Source organism: Peromyscus eremicus, chromosome 1 (genome assembly GCF_949786415.1).
Source record: "Peromyscus eremicus chromosome 1, PerEre_H2_v1, whole genome shotgun sequence".
NCBI classification, from domain to species: Eukaryota; Metazoa; Chordata; class Mammalia; order Rodentia; family Cricetidae; genus Peromyscus; species Peromyscus eremicus.
In genome coordinates this window covers 81,824,870-81,840,362 of record NC_081416.1, presented here as the reverse complement: position 1 = coordinate 81,840,362, position 15,493 = coordinate 81,824,870, and the positions used below count along the sequence as shown (strand labels likewise).

Here is a 15,493-nt window from a genome sequence, read left to right as displayed (position 1 = left end):
TCCCAGGGCGTATTCATATTCTGCCAAGTGGATGCATTTTTTGTGAGTTACAACTTTCTGGACACGATGCTGATTTTTATGCTGTATGGCTGGTGTGCTGTTCCCCTCATGTATCTTGGAAGCTTTCTGTTCAGAAGTAGCACTACTGCCTACATCAAGCTCACGCTCTTTAACTACTTTTCAACTATTTTCAGTATCATCATTTACACTATAGTGAAATTTTATGGTAAGAACACTGTACAGTTTTCCCTTTTTCCAGAAAATGCATTAAATAAATGGGGATGAAATAACATAAGAATTAAAAATTAACTGATAAACACTTTCCAGTAATATGAAAACCTATGATTTTGGAAAACAGCAAATATTTATTGAGTGGGTATGTGGGAGTTAGAGATGGAGGAAAAGGGGGAGGAGGAAGAAAGAGAGAAAGGAAAAGAACCAAGAATAAAAAGGAAGGAAAACAGATGGTAGGAAGTCACTGTTACCAAAATCTACTCTTCAATTGTGTGATTGTTATTTTTCTACAAGCTATCTAGGTGGGTACATTTAGCAATTGATGGTACTTTCTTAAGGATTGTCTGATAGTTTGATAATTGTCTAAGAATGGCTTAATCGTTTGGGGGAAAGTCTGTTTTTATGAGGCGGTTCACTACTTTTCCAATAACTGAAGCTAATCTATTATCTTTTAATTACAGGTAGTGACTTTCCTAAGTTCATCAACAGCTTCATAAATACAGCTTTAATGATACTGCCTAGTTACAACTTTGCAATGAGTATCAGCAAGTATTTTGATGACTATGAGGTGAAAACACTGTGTGCTAAGGAATTCAGAAGCATTTACATGGATTGTAGTGAGTCATGTGAGTACTGGGAACTCTTCAGGACCATACAAACACTATATTCCTTTCTACTTTCTGCACTTCTATTAAGGTTATGTAAAGTAAGAAAAGCCTGGTTTTCTTCCAGTTGTATAGAATGAGCTGAGTTGCAAATTGGAGGCACATATAACCTGCTCAATGAAATGTTTGCAGAAAGTTTCTCAAATTTTGGGAAACCATGGACATCCAAGAAAAAGAGGCATTTAGAACCCCAATTAGGCATGACCTGAGAATCCCTCTCCACGTCACATTGTAAACTGTTAAGACTACAGGATAAAGAATATTGAAAACTGCAAAAGAGGAGTTCCAAATTAGTTACAATGACTAATCCATCAGAATTGTATCAGACATCTCAATAGAAACCCTGGAAGCCATAAAAGCATGAATGATATAGTTGAAGCTCTGAGAGGGAATAACTGATAACAAAATTTACTGTGGCGCACGCCTTTAATCCCAGCACTCGGGAGGCAGAGCCAGGTGGATCTCTGTGAGTTCGAGGCCAGCCTGGGCTACCAAGTGAGTTCCAGGAAAAGGCGCAAAGCTACACAGAGAAACCCTGCCTCGAAAAAACCAAAAAAAAAAAAAAAAAGAAAAAAAAAAAAGAAAAATTTACTGTACCTTTCCAAGTTAACTTCTACAATCAACAGAAATTGAAGACCATCTAAGATAAAGTATCTCATGGCCCAGTAAAGCAGCACCATAGAAAATGCTTAAAGAACCCTATATGTGGGTAAATAAGAAAGGCAGCCATAATCATGTGAAATCAGCAAAGAATTCATTTTATGAAAGGAATCATAAATAAATGAGAACTAAGAAAGAAGTAAAAATTCTCAACCCAATAAGCCATTAAACTATAAGACAAATAAAGGGGAAAGAAAAGAATAAACAATATTAAAACCACCCAGAAGAGCAACAAAATTATGTGAATCAGCAAATACTTCCCAGATTAACATTTATTACCATAAATGTTAGTAGTCTAATGTCTCCAATTAACAGATTCAGTTTAGCTGATTGGATTTGAAAGCAAGATCCAAATGTGTGTTATCACCAGTAGACACTGGCAAAGACACATGCAGACTAAAAGTGAAGTGATAGGGGAAAAACAAACTATGAAAGTACAAGTCAGTGGCATGCTCATGGATGATATGGACTGTGTTCCCAAAGAATTGTGGTTGTATGTTTATGTCAGTATGAAAATACCTGAAAGAGCAACTCAGGGATTGCCAGTGGTAAACCTCTTGGGTCTCTCTCAGTGCTGTGGCTGACTTCTGAACAGTTCCAAAAGCATTTAAATTCATAGAGAATCTATAGCCACCTAGAGTCAGAGTATATATTTTGATTTTTAAAAAGTACATTTTAAACAAAAACTAGTCCATATATATAAAGACAGCTACTGCATACTCAGAAAGGGAACCCTGTCAAGAAGATCTGCAGGGTTACTGAGATGCCTCACAGGTAAAGCCTACTCAACCACTGAACATGACAACATGGATTTGATTTCTAAAGAGAGAGCCAACTCCCACAAGTTACCCTCTGACCTCTACATGTGACATGGCACACATGCTCTTACACATACATAAACAGAGACATACACAGTAAATAAATGTTAAAGTTTTAACTTAAAAAACTTATAATAAAACAATAATAAACATTTAAACTTAGTACCCAGTTTTATAAAAACAAACACAATGACAGATTGGTCTAGATTCAATAATAGTGAATGGCTTCAAACACTACTATTATTGAAAGATTATCCAGACCCACCCCTCTCAAAAAAATCAACAAAGAAACAATTCAGTGACAATAGAAATAAAATGACAGTTTCATGAAATAGCCATAGGATACATATTCTCTTCAGCAGCCAATTGAACCGCCTCTAAAATAAATCACATTATCATCCATAAAGCAAATCTTAAAAAATGTAAGAGAATCAAAACTATTTCTTGTGTTTTAAAATTACAAGTCAACAACAAAAGAACTATACAATACAAGGAGATTAATACTCTTAAGTGATCGTTGAGTCATACATAATGTGTTTAAGTAATGAGTCCTTGAAAAACTCATAAAAGAAATTTTAGAAGTCCTAGAAGCAAATGAAAATACAAGTACAACTTACCAGAACCTTTGGGATATAGCAAAGTCTGTAAGAAGTGGAAATTTTATGTCTATGAGTGCCTATATTTAGAAAAAAATGTAAGAGAAGTCTTTAAAAAATAACCTAATGGTATACCTCAAGGTTGTAGAAAATCAAAAACAAACCTAACCCCAAATGAAAGCATAAATAATAAAGATCAGAAATAAAATTAAATGGAAACCAAAAGAACAATACATATGATCAATGAAGGAGTTGGTTCTTTGAAAATATAGACAATGTTCATCAATCCACATCCAAATTAGCCAAAATAGAACACTTAAATTTAGAATTTAAGAGATGAAAAGGGGATATTACAACAGATAACCATTGAGAGCCTAAAGATCATTAGAAAATACTTTTTTAAACTTACATTTTGATAAATTGGAAAGTCTAGAAGAAGGAATAGAATTATAGACACTTATTATCTAGCAAAATTGAACTAATCTATTTTAAAAACATAAGCAGATAAGCAAAGAACAATATTAAAGCAATAATAGTCTCCCAACCAGCAGAGTTCAGGACCTGATAGATTCACTACTAGATTCTGTCAGACATTTTTTGGTTTTTCGAGACAGGGTTTCTCTGTGTAGCTTTGCGCCTTTCCTGGAACTCGTTTTGGAGACCAGGCTGGCCTCAAACTCACAGAGATCCACCTGGCTCTGCCTCCGAGTGCTGGGATTAAAGGCGTGTGCCACCACCACCCGCTCTGTCAGACCTCTTAAAGAGAGTCACCAGCAGTACTCCTGATTTCCTTCCTCAGGCCATGACAAATAGGCTGAGAAAAGCAGCTTGGAGAAGAAAGGGGTTAGTTTAGTTCACAATTGCGGGTTAGAGAACATCATTGCTGGAAGCACAGCAGTGGAACGTGAGCCACAGCACATGCACACTCAATAGCAGAGAGACAGATATCTTCATGCTGCACACTTAATTGCTGCCAGCCAGCTTTCTTCTCCCTTTTCAATGCCTAGGACATGGTGCCACCTGCAGTGGGCTTGGTAATCAGTTAACCATCAAGACACAGAATTACTCACTGGTCAACCAGATCTAAAGAATTCCTTTTTTAAGACTCTCTTCCCAGATGATTTCAGGTTATATCAAGGTGACAGTTAAAACTAACCAGCATAAATCCCCATCAAAATACCAACACAATTCTTCACAGACCTGGAAAGAATAACACTCAACTTCATATGGAAAAACAAAAAACCCAGGATAGCCAAAAGAATCCTATACAATAACACAACCTCTGGAGGCATCACGATCCCTGACTTCAAGCTCTACTATAGAGCTACAGTAATAAAAACAGCTTGGTACTGGCATAAAAACTGACATGTGGACCAATGGAATCGAATTGAAAACCCTGACATTAATCCGCACACCTATGAACATATAATTTTTGACAAAGAAGCCAAAAGTGCATAATGGAAAAAAGAAAGCATCTTCAACAAATGGTGCTGGCATAACTGGATATCAACATGTAGAAGGCTGCAAATAGATCCATATCTATCACCGTGCACAAAACTTAAGTCCAAGTGGATCAAGGACCTCAACATAAATCCAGCTACTCTGAACCTGCTAGAAGAGAAAGTAGGAAGTAGTCTTGAACACGTTGGCATAGGAGACCACTTCCTAAATAGAACACCAGTAGCACAGACACTGAGAGAAACAATCAATCAATGGGACCTCTTGAAACTGAGAAGCTTTTGTAGAGCAGAGGATACGGTCAACAAGGCAAAGCGACAGCCTACAGAATGGGAAAAGATCTTCACCAACCCCACATCTGACAGAGGACTGATATCCAGAATATATAAGGAACTCAAGAAATTAGACATCAAAATGCCCAACAGTCCAATTAAGAAATGGGCTATAGAACTAAACAGAGAATGCTCAACAGAGGAAACTCAAATGGCCGAAAGACATTTAAGGAATTGCTCAACATCCCTAATCATCAGGGAAATGCAAATCAAAACAACTCTGAGATACCACCTTATGCCTGTCAGAATGGCTAAGATCAAAAACACTGAAGACACCTTATGCTGGAGAGGATGTGGAGCTAGGGGAACTCTCCTCCACTGCTGGTGGGAATACAAGCTTGTACAACCACTTTGGAAATCAATATGGTGCTTTCTTAGAAAATTGGGAATCCATCTCCCCCAAGATCCAGCTATACCACTCTTGGGCATATACCCAAGGAATACTCAACCACACCACAAGAGCACTTGTTCAGCTATGTTCATATCAGCATTGTTTGCAATAGCCAGAACATGGAAACAACCTAGATGCCCTTCAACTGAAGAATGGATAAACAAAATGTGGAACATATACACAATGGAATACTATTCAGCAGAGAAAAACAATGACTTCGTGAGGTTTGCAGACAAATGGATGGATCTAGAAAAAATCATCCTGAGTGAGGTAACCCGGACTCAAAAAGACAAACATGGTATGTACTCACTCATAGGAGGATACTAGATGTGGAACAAGGATGACTGGACTGCTACTCACATCACCAGGGAGGCTACCTGGAAAAGAAGACCCCAAGAAAGACACGGGGATCGCCCAATGACAGAGAAATGGATTGAGATCTACATGAACAGCCTGGACATGAGTGGGGGTAGTGAAGGGCGAGGGTCGAGGGAAAGAGAGCTTGGGGGAATGGGAGATCCCAGCTGGATCAACAACAGAGAGGGAGAACAAGGAATAAGAGACCATGGTAAATGAAGACCACATGAGAATAGGAAGAAGCAAAGTGCTAGAGAGGCCCACAGAAATCCACAAAGATACCCCCACAACAGACTGCTAGCAATGGTCGAGATACAGCCCGAACTGACCTACTCTGGTGATGGGATGACCAAACACCCTAATTGTCATCCTAGAAACCTCAGCCAACTACTGAGGGATCTGGATGCAGAGATCCATGACTAGGCCCCGGGTGGATCGCTGGGAGTCCAATTAGCGAGAATGAGGAGGGTTTATATGAGCGAGGTTTGATAAAGCACAGGGACAAATAGCCAAACGAATGGAAATACATGAACTATGAACCAATGGCTGAGGGGTCACCAACTGGATCAGGCCCTCTGAATGGGTGAGACAGTTGATTGGCTTGATCTGTTTGGGAGGCATCCAGGCAGTGGGACCAGGTCCTGTGCTCATTGCATGAGTCGGCTGTTTGAAACCTGGGGCCTATGCAGGATCACTTGGCTTGGCCTGGGTGGAGGGGACTGGACCTACCTGGACTGAGTCTACCAGGTTGATCTCAGTCCTCGGGGAAGGCTTTGCTCTGGAGGAGGTGGGAATGGGGGGTGGACTGGGGGGAAGGTGAGGGGGGCGGGAGGGGGGAGAACAAGGGAATCTGTGGCTGATATGTAGAACTGAATTGTATTGCAAAATTAAAAAAAAAAAAACTAACCAGCATACTCATCAGACTGTTCCCATAAACTAGAAAGGAAGGAGGTACTTCAGAATTCATCCTGTGAAGGCCACCATTACTCTGATATAAAAGCCTGATAAGAGCAAAGAAAACTATGGACTAACTTCCTTGATTCAGAAATTCTTTTTTAATTGAAGAAATAAATTTTTTTCATTTATTCTTTTACACAACACCTCCCAACAACAGCCTCTCCTCTCTCCCCTCCTTCAAGCCCCTCTGTCTCTCCCCCAGATCCACTGCTCCTCCATTTTCCTTCAGAAAAGAGCAGGCCTCCTAGTGATGTCAGCTGAACATGGCATAACAAGATGCAGTAAGACTAGGTAGGCATAAACCCTCATATCAAGGCTGGACAAGGCAACCCAGTAGGGGAAAAAAAGGTTCCATGAGCAGGCAAAAGAGTCAGAGATACCCCCACCCCCATTGTTAGGCGTGTCATAAGAACACCAAGCTAAACAACCATCGCATGTATACAGAGGACCTAGTGTAGACCCATGCAGGCTCCGTGATGCCCCTTCAGTCTCTGTGAGCCCTGCTTAGTTGATTCTGTGTGTGATGTTCTCCTGGTAGTCCTGATCCCTCTTACTCCTACAGTCCTTCCTCCCTGTCTTCTGTGGGGTTCCCTAATGTTTGGCTGTGGGTCTCTGCATCTACTCCCATCAGCAGCTAGAGAAAGTCTCTTTGATGACTATTGGGCTAGGCACTGATCCTATGAGTATAGTAGAATATCATTTCATTGCTTTTTTTTTTTTTTGTCAGTCCTGTCTGGTTCTCTCCACAGAGCCTGCATGGGCCTACATGTGTTAGGCCTTAATCAGACGATAAGTTAATAATGTAATATAGCACATAAATTGGATCAAATATAAAAATCACATAATCGCTGGGCGGTGGTGGCGGCGCACGCCTTTAATCCCAGCACTCGGGAGGCAGAGCCAGGCGGATCTCTGTGAGTTCGAGGCCAGCCTGGTCTTCAAAGCGAGTTCCAGGAAAGGCGCAAAGCTACACAGAGAAACCCTGTCTCAAAAAATAAAAAAAAAATAAAAAATAAAAAAAATCATATAATCATTTCAGCAAATGCAGAAAAACTTGACATAATTCAGCATCCCTTTATGATGAAAGCCATGAAGAAACTAGGAGAGTAAGGATCATAAGTCAACCTAATAAAGGCTGTATATGACAAGCCTACACTGCATTATAACAAATGGGGGAAATGGAAAGCAGTTCCTCTAAAGGAATAATTCAAGGATCTCTATCTACTCTTGCTACTCTTACTTAGTGTACTGCTTGAAGTCTTGCCAGAATACCACAAGACATTTAAAGCCTACCCATAGGAAAGTGTGTTGTCATATTTTTTTATTTATTTATTTATTTATTTATTTATTTATTTATTTATTTATTTATTTTTGGTTTTTCGAGACAGGGTTTTTCTGTGTAGTTTTGGTGCCTGTCCTGGATCTCACTCTGTAGACCAGGCTGGCCTCGAACTCACAGAGATCCTCCTGGCTCTGCCTCCTGAGTGCTGGGATTAAAGGTGTGCACCACCACCGCCCAGCTTCAAGTTATCTCTTAACTGCCAACCCATCCTATACTTAAAATACTCTTAAGACAACCATAAAACATTTAGCTCTGGCAAAGTAGCATACTATAAAGTCAAAATACAAAAATCATTAGATTTTCTGTATACCAATGGCACACTCACTGAAAAAGAAGTCATGAAACCGATTCTAACCTAGTCTACAGTGCATCACTAAAATACTTAGCAGGGATGTTTTTAAAAATCAGTATATGAGACTGGTGTGCTGCCTGTTGCCCTAAGAGGGCTTTCAGTAGTGGAGAGGGTGCCTGCACTGGCCATCTACTGCAATCAAATTGGTGACTACCCTAACTGTCATCACAGAGCCTTTAGCCAGTAACTGATGGAAGCAGATGCAGAGATCCACAGCCAAGCACTGGGCCTAGCTCCAAGAGTCCTCCAGAAGAAAGGGGGGAGGGATTGTTATAAACCAGGGAGTTCAAGGTAATGATGAAGGAACTCAGAGAGACAGTTGACCTGAGCTTGTGGGAGCTCTGGACCAACAGTTATAGAGCCTAGATGGGACTGACCTAGACCCTCTGCATGTGTGTGACAGTCATGTAGCTTGGTCTATTTGTAAGGCTCCTAGCAGCAAGATCAGGACCTGTCCCTGGTGCTTAGCTGGCTTTTGGGGAACCTGTTCCCCATGCTGGATTACCTCACCCAGCCTTTATGCAGAGGGAGGAGCTCAGTCCTACCTTAGCTTGATGTTTCATATTTTGTTCAAGCCCGTGGGAGGCCTGCCCCTTTCTGAATGGAGATGGAGGAGGAGTGAATGGGGAGGGAGGTAGAAGGGAGTCGGGTAGGGAACGGGGTGAGAGGAGGGAGGGGAAACTGTAGTTGGTATGTAAGATAAATGAAAAAATGTTAATTAAATTTTAAAAACTTAAAAAATCAATATATCAAAAAAAAATGAGATAGTAGTCATGTCCAAGGATCTCTCTTACCACCACCACTGAAACAAATGCAAGATGGTAATGATTTCAAGAATTAACTTTTTTGGAGTTCAGGAAGGTAATGAACCTTACTAAAAACTTATTTTAAAAAAAGGAAGGACCGGGCGGTGGTGGCGCACGCCTTTAGTCCCAGCACTCGGGAGGTAGAACCAGGCGGATCTCTGTGAGTTCGAGGCCAGCCTGGGCTACAGTGAGTTCCAGGACAGGTACCAAAGCTACACAGAGAAACCCTGCCTCGAAAAAACAAAAAACAAAAAACAAAAAAAAAAAGGAAATATCAGCCAGGCATGGTAGTGCATGACTTTAATCCCAGCACTTGGGAGGCAGAAGCAAGCCTGGTCTACAAAGTGAGTTCCAGGACAGCCAAGGCTGTTACACTGAGAACCTTGTCTCCAAAAGAAAAAACAAAACAAACAAACAAAAGGAAATATTTAATAAAGAATGAAGCTAGCTGTTAATGTTTGGTAAAAAATATATTATGGACATTTAATCTATCCACTTACTTTTTCTCACTCCCTGTATAGCATTCCTGGTTATAGATGGCAGAGAGACAGTATGGACTGTGTTCCCAAGAATTGTGGTTGTATGTTTATATAAGTATAGTAAATGCCTAAGACAGCAACTCAGAGATTGCCACTGGTAAAACTCTTGGGTCTTTCTCAGTGCTGTGACTGCCTTCTGAACATCTCCAGAAGCATTTAAAGATGCAGAGTAACTATAGTCACCTAAGGTAAATGTCAAGGGGTAGTCAAGAAAAAGCGACCACACAAGACTCTAGGAAGGAGTAATGTGAGGAAGGTGCTATAGGTGTAGGGTGGAAAGGGTCAAGGAAAAAATGTCCTGCCCCTTGCTACACCCAAGATCTGGGCCAAGGAAAAACATCCTGACCCTGACTTGACCCCAAGACCAGGGCTTAAAATGCTCTAATCCCAGAGCTTGCCCTAGACTACAAAAATTCACCAATCCCAAGCCACCCTGGAAAGCTCCACCCACTACTGGTGCAATTATTAAGGCCACTCCACGTAGTTAAAAGGGAGATTTATTTAGTGGCATAACTTACAAATGAAGGGATAGGTAGGTTGCAGGGTCTGGGAAAGACACAGCGCAGTCCGGCAGTGTTCTCTGGAGAACTCTGCTCGGCCTACCTCCAGCGTCCAGGGTCCAGGAACCAAGAGAGCCGGCACATCCGGATCTCAGGTCTTCAAGGTCCTCTCTTGGCCCCTGCCTTGTAGGCGTGACAGTTACCGAAGCCTTAATAGAGGTTGGAACTTCCAGATCAAGGTTGGAATGAATACCCACTACAGCCCACCCCCACCCCCACCCCCACCCCCACCCCCACCCCCAAGCAAGTCTATATAAGGTCTGTACCCTGTTCAGTTTGCTGCTGTTTCTCACCCAAGGCAGCCATCTTCCTAGATTCTTCATTCCCAATAAATCTCTTTAGTGAGGTTTAATGTGCAGTTCTGACATTTTTGTCAGAGCCCAGCTGTAATATCTTTCACCAAAGCAGAGTGGAGGCTTGGAGTACAGCTGAGTAGAACTGAAGAAATTTTCCCTAGTGAAGCAGTTGTAACACTTAGAACTGTAATGCTTCTCCAGAGCAGAGCAGAGCTGTAACAACTTCCCCGGGAAACCCTCCCCTGCCAGAGCAGAGCTGTTACACTTGCAATTGGGGAAACCTTTCCCTGGAGCAGGGCTGTAAGATGCAATACTTGCAGCATATAGTGACTTTGTGGTGTCCCTTGGCTCCCAACTTTCCATCTGAGCTGCAATGCTTACAATAGGAATGTAAGATAATTTGTTAAGGTCATACTTAAAATGAGAAAGTCCCACAAAGATCCAGAGTTGGAACTTAAGTAATCTTATTTTGATTAGATTATGAGATAAGTTTGGTTTAAGCAAAAAATAAAGAACTAGAGAAGAATTATGGAAAGATTGGTTAAGTATTAGAAGAATGACTTCAACTCACAACCAATTTTAACAGGCTAGGGTGTTTTTTTTTTCTCCTTTTTTATTGTCCCCAAACATTTGAGACTATACTGTCAAATCAGTATCTGATAACTAAGGTAATGGAATATTCAGTGACCAAACACAATAAAGGTTAATTTTTTTTTTCAAAAATAGTTTATTGTTGGGAGAATTCCCACAGAGCTGCAGCTGGTTTGATTCCTAAGTGTTAACACCTAGCTTGGATCTGCCTTTTGTGATTGCTACCTTTTGTTTCCCAGTACCTTCTATGTGAATCTTGTCTGACAATTTTCTAAAGTTGCAAAGCCTATGAAAACTTGGGTGAGGAATGATCAGAAAACCACAGTATTCCTTAACTGAAAATTTGCATTTGGCATTGTCCCTTTAGGGAGCTTAGATAAGAGGTTTTGGGATATGGAAATTAACTTGCTAAAAGATGTAAATTGGAGAACAATAAAAAGCCCTTACTAGGCTATGAATGAGTCAGTCTAGAGAGACTGCTCTGAGCTGGGCTGGGCTGTGGTGGCGCAAGCCTTTAATCCCAGCGCTCAGGAAGCAGAGGCAGGCAGATTTCTGTGAGTTCAAGGCCAGACTGGTCTACAGAGTGAGTTCCAGGACACGCTCCAAAGCTACACAGAAAAACCCTGTCTCAGGACAAAGAAAAAGAAAAAAGAAAAAGAATGTTCTGTGCCTTCTTTCCACAGACCCGCATGAACCCACTCCCAATATACAACAGTTTATAGAGCATTACAAACAAGTAGAACTTACAACAGCCAAAGACTACCCCAAAACACTCTAAGATACATGAATGAATTCATCAAAAAACCTTGACTCCGATCTGAATAAACTCAGTATTCCACAGGGAGAAACACTGCAATAACATTATCTGATGTCAAAGACAAAACAAAAATTATGAAGGCTGCCATAAGAAGTGATGTGGCTCAAAGGATCCCAAGGAAAGTATCAACTTATTTCTCACTAGAAACTATGGAGGCCAGAAAGCAAAGGCTGGCCTATTTAAAGGAATAGAGGAAGAAAACCAAAACTTCCATAGCCAGCCAGCTATGATGGCACACACTTAATCCTACCACTTGGGAAGCTGAGGCAGGAGGGTCCCAAGTTTGAGGCCAACTTGTGCTCCTTAGCAAGTCTGTGTCTCAAAGAGTCCAGAACCCCACTGCCAAATAGTCTATATCCAGAAAAGAAAACATTATTCCAATAAAGAAATGGAAATTAAGATATTGATATTTGCAAATAAATGAAAATTTTATGCTAGTATAGTGTTCCACCAAAAAAAAAGCTAAATGAAAATCAACTGAAAGAAAAAGCTATTAGATAACAAACTGAAGCCTTGTGATGAAATAAAGATGCTATTAAAAAACAACACAAAAGCTGGGCATGGTGGTGCACACCTTTAATCCCAGCACTCAGGAGGCAGAGGCAGGTGGATCTCTTGAGTTCAAGGCCAGCCTGGTCTACATAGTGCAATCCAAGACAGCCAGGGCTATGTAAAAAGACCCTGTCTCAAAAACAAAAACAAAACAAAACACACACACACACACACACACACACACACACACACACGAAACCATCGAAGTGTTGTTGCATTTTGGATTAAATCTGCTTGTTTCCCACCCCCCAAAAGTGTTTTAGAGAACTAGTACTATAACAATAATTAAAATCTATATTAATGGCTACACAGTATCTAAAGCTATAATTCATGAAAACAATACCATTAGGGATAGTTTTGGTTTTGCTCTGCTTTAAGGCTTTTGTTTGTTTTGTTTTGTTTTGTTTTGTTTTGGGTTCTTTGCAGCAGATTATCATGTAGCACAGGCTGGCAATGAACTCTCTGTATAGACAAGAATGACCCCAAACTTCTAATCCTCCTGTTTCCACCTCCCTAATGTTGGGATTGCAGGCATGACCTACCATGCCTAGCCATGATGGGAGATTTATAAAACTATGATAACACAGTGTACTTACTACTGAAGATAAATTGATATTAATTCAAACTAATCTTTTTCACATATGTTTGTGTTAATTGCAGCCTGGGCCCTGAGGGATGCTCAGTGGTTAAGAGTCCACACTGCTCCTCTAGAGGACCCAGTGATTCCAAGCAACCACACTGGACAGCTCACAGCTGCCTTTTTCTCTATTCAGCTTCACATAAATCCCACACTTCTGGTCTCTGCAGTTAACTGTACACACACACATTCATTCTCTCTCTCTCTCTCTCTCTCTCTCTCTCTCTCTCTCTCTCTCTCTCTCAAAATCATTTTTGAATAAAATGTAACAAACAAAATAATGGTTGCAATCCTCATGGGGATCATTAAGAAAGTAACATACACAGAAATAATAAATGCACCAAACTGTTCTACAACAACAAAACAATAGAAAATGAGGCAGAAATGGAAGAACTGAAGAACCAAAAGGATATGACATAGAAGGCAAATGAAAAAATGACAGACACAAGTCCCTATCAGTACTTTGCACATAAATGAATTGAATTCTCTAATAAAAGGCATACATATTCAGAATTTATTTTTAAATGATTCAAGTATATTCTGTCTTTAAGAGCCTGAGATACAAAGATATAAATAGGTTAAAAATAAAAATGGAAAAAGAAAGAATTCTATGTAAATAAAAGCTGAAACAACTTCACTGACTATACTAATATAAAACAAAGTATATTTTAGGTCAAAATTTTATGAGGTATAAAAGCAAATTTTATCCAGATAAAGGGGTCACATCATCAAGAATATATTAAAATTCAAAAAAGCACAAAAATATATTAAGCAAAATATAGAACTAAAGGGAAAATAGTTATATACTAATAGCTGAAGACTTTAAGTGCTCCATACATTTTTTGTTTGTTTATTTTGGATTTTGTTTTGTTTTTGAGACAAGGTCTCACTTTGTAGTTCTGGCTGTCCTGGAATTCACTATGTAGACCAGGCTTGCCTCAATTGAACTCACAGAGATCTGCCTGCCTCTACCTCCCAAGTGTGGGGATTAAAGGCTTGCACCATTATGCTTAGCATTAACACTTCATACTCAATGAGAAAAGCTATCCAAAAAAGAAACAGAAGATATGAATAACACCCTAAACCAACTGGACCTAGCAAGTATATGTAGAACACCCAACCTGACATGATTTGATAGATAGAAAATTCAGTTGATATATTCAAACTGAACTAATGGACAAATTTGACAAAGTTTCAGAATATAAGATCAACACACACAAAAGCAATCTAAATAGTTCTGTGTACTAGCAATAAACACTCTGAAAGTAGATAAAACAATTTCATTTATATTAACATCAAAATTAGCATAATTGGGAATAAATTTAGCCAAAGATTCCACATTGTGAAATACAAACTAGTGCTTAAAAGCATTAAGAAAGGGCCATCTTTGACTGCATTATCATTTCCTGGCTAGCCTAGACTACAAAAGATCCTGGCTGTAGGGGTGGGGTGGAGAGATTCAGACAATAGGAGAGTCCACAAGTTAAAACATGTATGTGTGGTCATTTCAGTTTTCAGGGGAGAAAAGAGAAGAGTCTGTAGTTGTTTTTTGTTTGTTTGTTTGTTTAATCTTTACTCTTGGCGGGGGGGGGGGGGGGACACACACACTGCCACCCAGGTGCAACTTAGTGGCAGAGCACTAGCTATATGTCTGAGTCCCTGCCTGGGTCAATGCTCAGTGCCAAAATAGAGAACAACAAAGCTAGAGGGAAAGCAAAAGATCAACAACTATAAATAACCACATCAAGAAGGTCAAGTAAAATAATAAGACAGTTACTTATTTGCTATATCTTATTAAATCTAACTTAAAACTCTTCTGAGCAGGTTCATACCTATGAATCTAGGACTTGGGCTAGAAAGAAGGTCAAGAATTTCAGACCATCCTCACACAACCACACAGCAGGTTGAAGGCCAGCCTCAGTTACATGAGTGTCTCAAAAAAAAAACAAAAAACAAAAACAAAAACAAAGAGAAAAGATCTTTTCTTTCCTGTATATCTTACTGTTGGCACTGTTTTCAAGGCTGTGCTGGTTTTTAAAGTAAAGTGACTGTCTCTCTTGTGTCCTCAGATACTCAGAACAATGTGTATGGCTTTGGAGAGCGTGGGATTGGGAAGTTTCTGATCACACTGGCTACCATGGGTTTAGTTTTTCTCCTCTTGCTTTTATCTCTGGAGACTATTTCCTGGAACCTGAGGAACTTTGTCTTTCGTAACATTATTTTTTATTTCTACAATAAATTCAGAAAAGGCAGGCAAGTAAGTAACTAACTAGACTTTAAATATAATTTAAAGAAAGCACAACATTCAGTCAGAAAACGGGAATTTACATTTTCTCATTTCCATTACTTTTTAAAGAAAGTGTTACTTGACTACACTAAAATAGGTCAGTGGCTTGTTTGAGGTGTAAGTATCTTAGCTTGGGTTTACTCCTCTAGGAAATAAGTCATTTTTCATGGGTTAGCTACAACTGAAATAATTGTCCTTATGCTAGTAAGAACATACTATTCACTCTAAATATAGAAACTCTTTTCT

At 39.8% G+C, this 15,493-nt stretch overlaps 1 protein-coding gene across 1 annotated transcript in view; it reads left to right on the top strand.

Annotated features, from left to right (window-relative positions):
* LOC131914950 (phospholipid-transporting ATPase ABCA3-like) overlaps window positions 1-15,493 on the top strand; it is a 137,561-nt gene that overhangs the window by 109,929 nt on the left and 12,139 nt on the right. Inside the window, exons 22-24 of the mRNA XM_059267766.1 lie at window positions 7-226; window positions 696-860; window positions 15,030-15,217. Of these exons, the coding sequence (XP_059123749.1) occupies window positions 7-226; window positions 696-860; window positions 15,030-15,217 (573 nt within the window). The remainder of the gene's footprint in view (window positions 1-6; window positions 227-695; window positions 861-15,029; window positions 15,218-15,493) is intronic.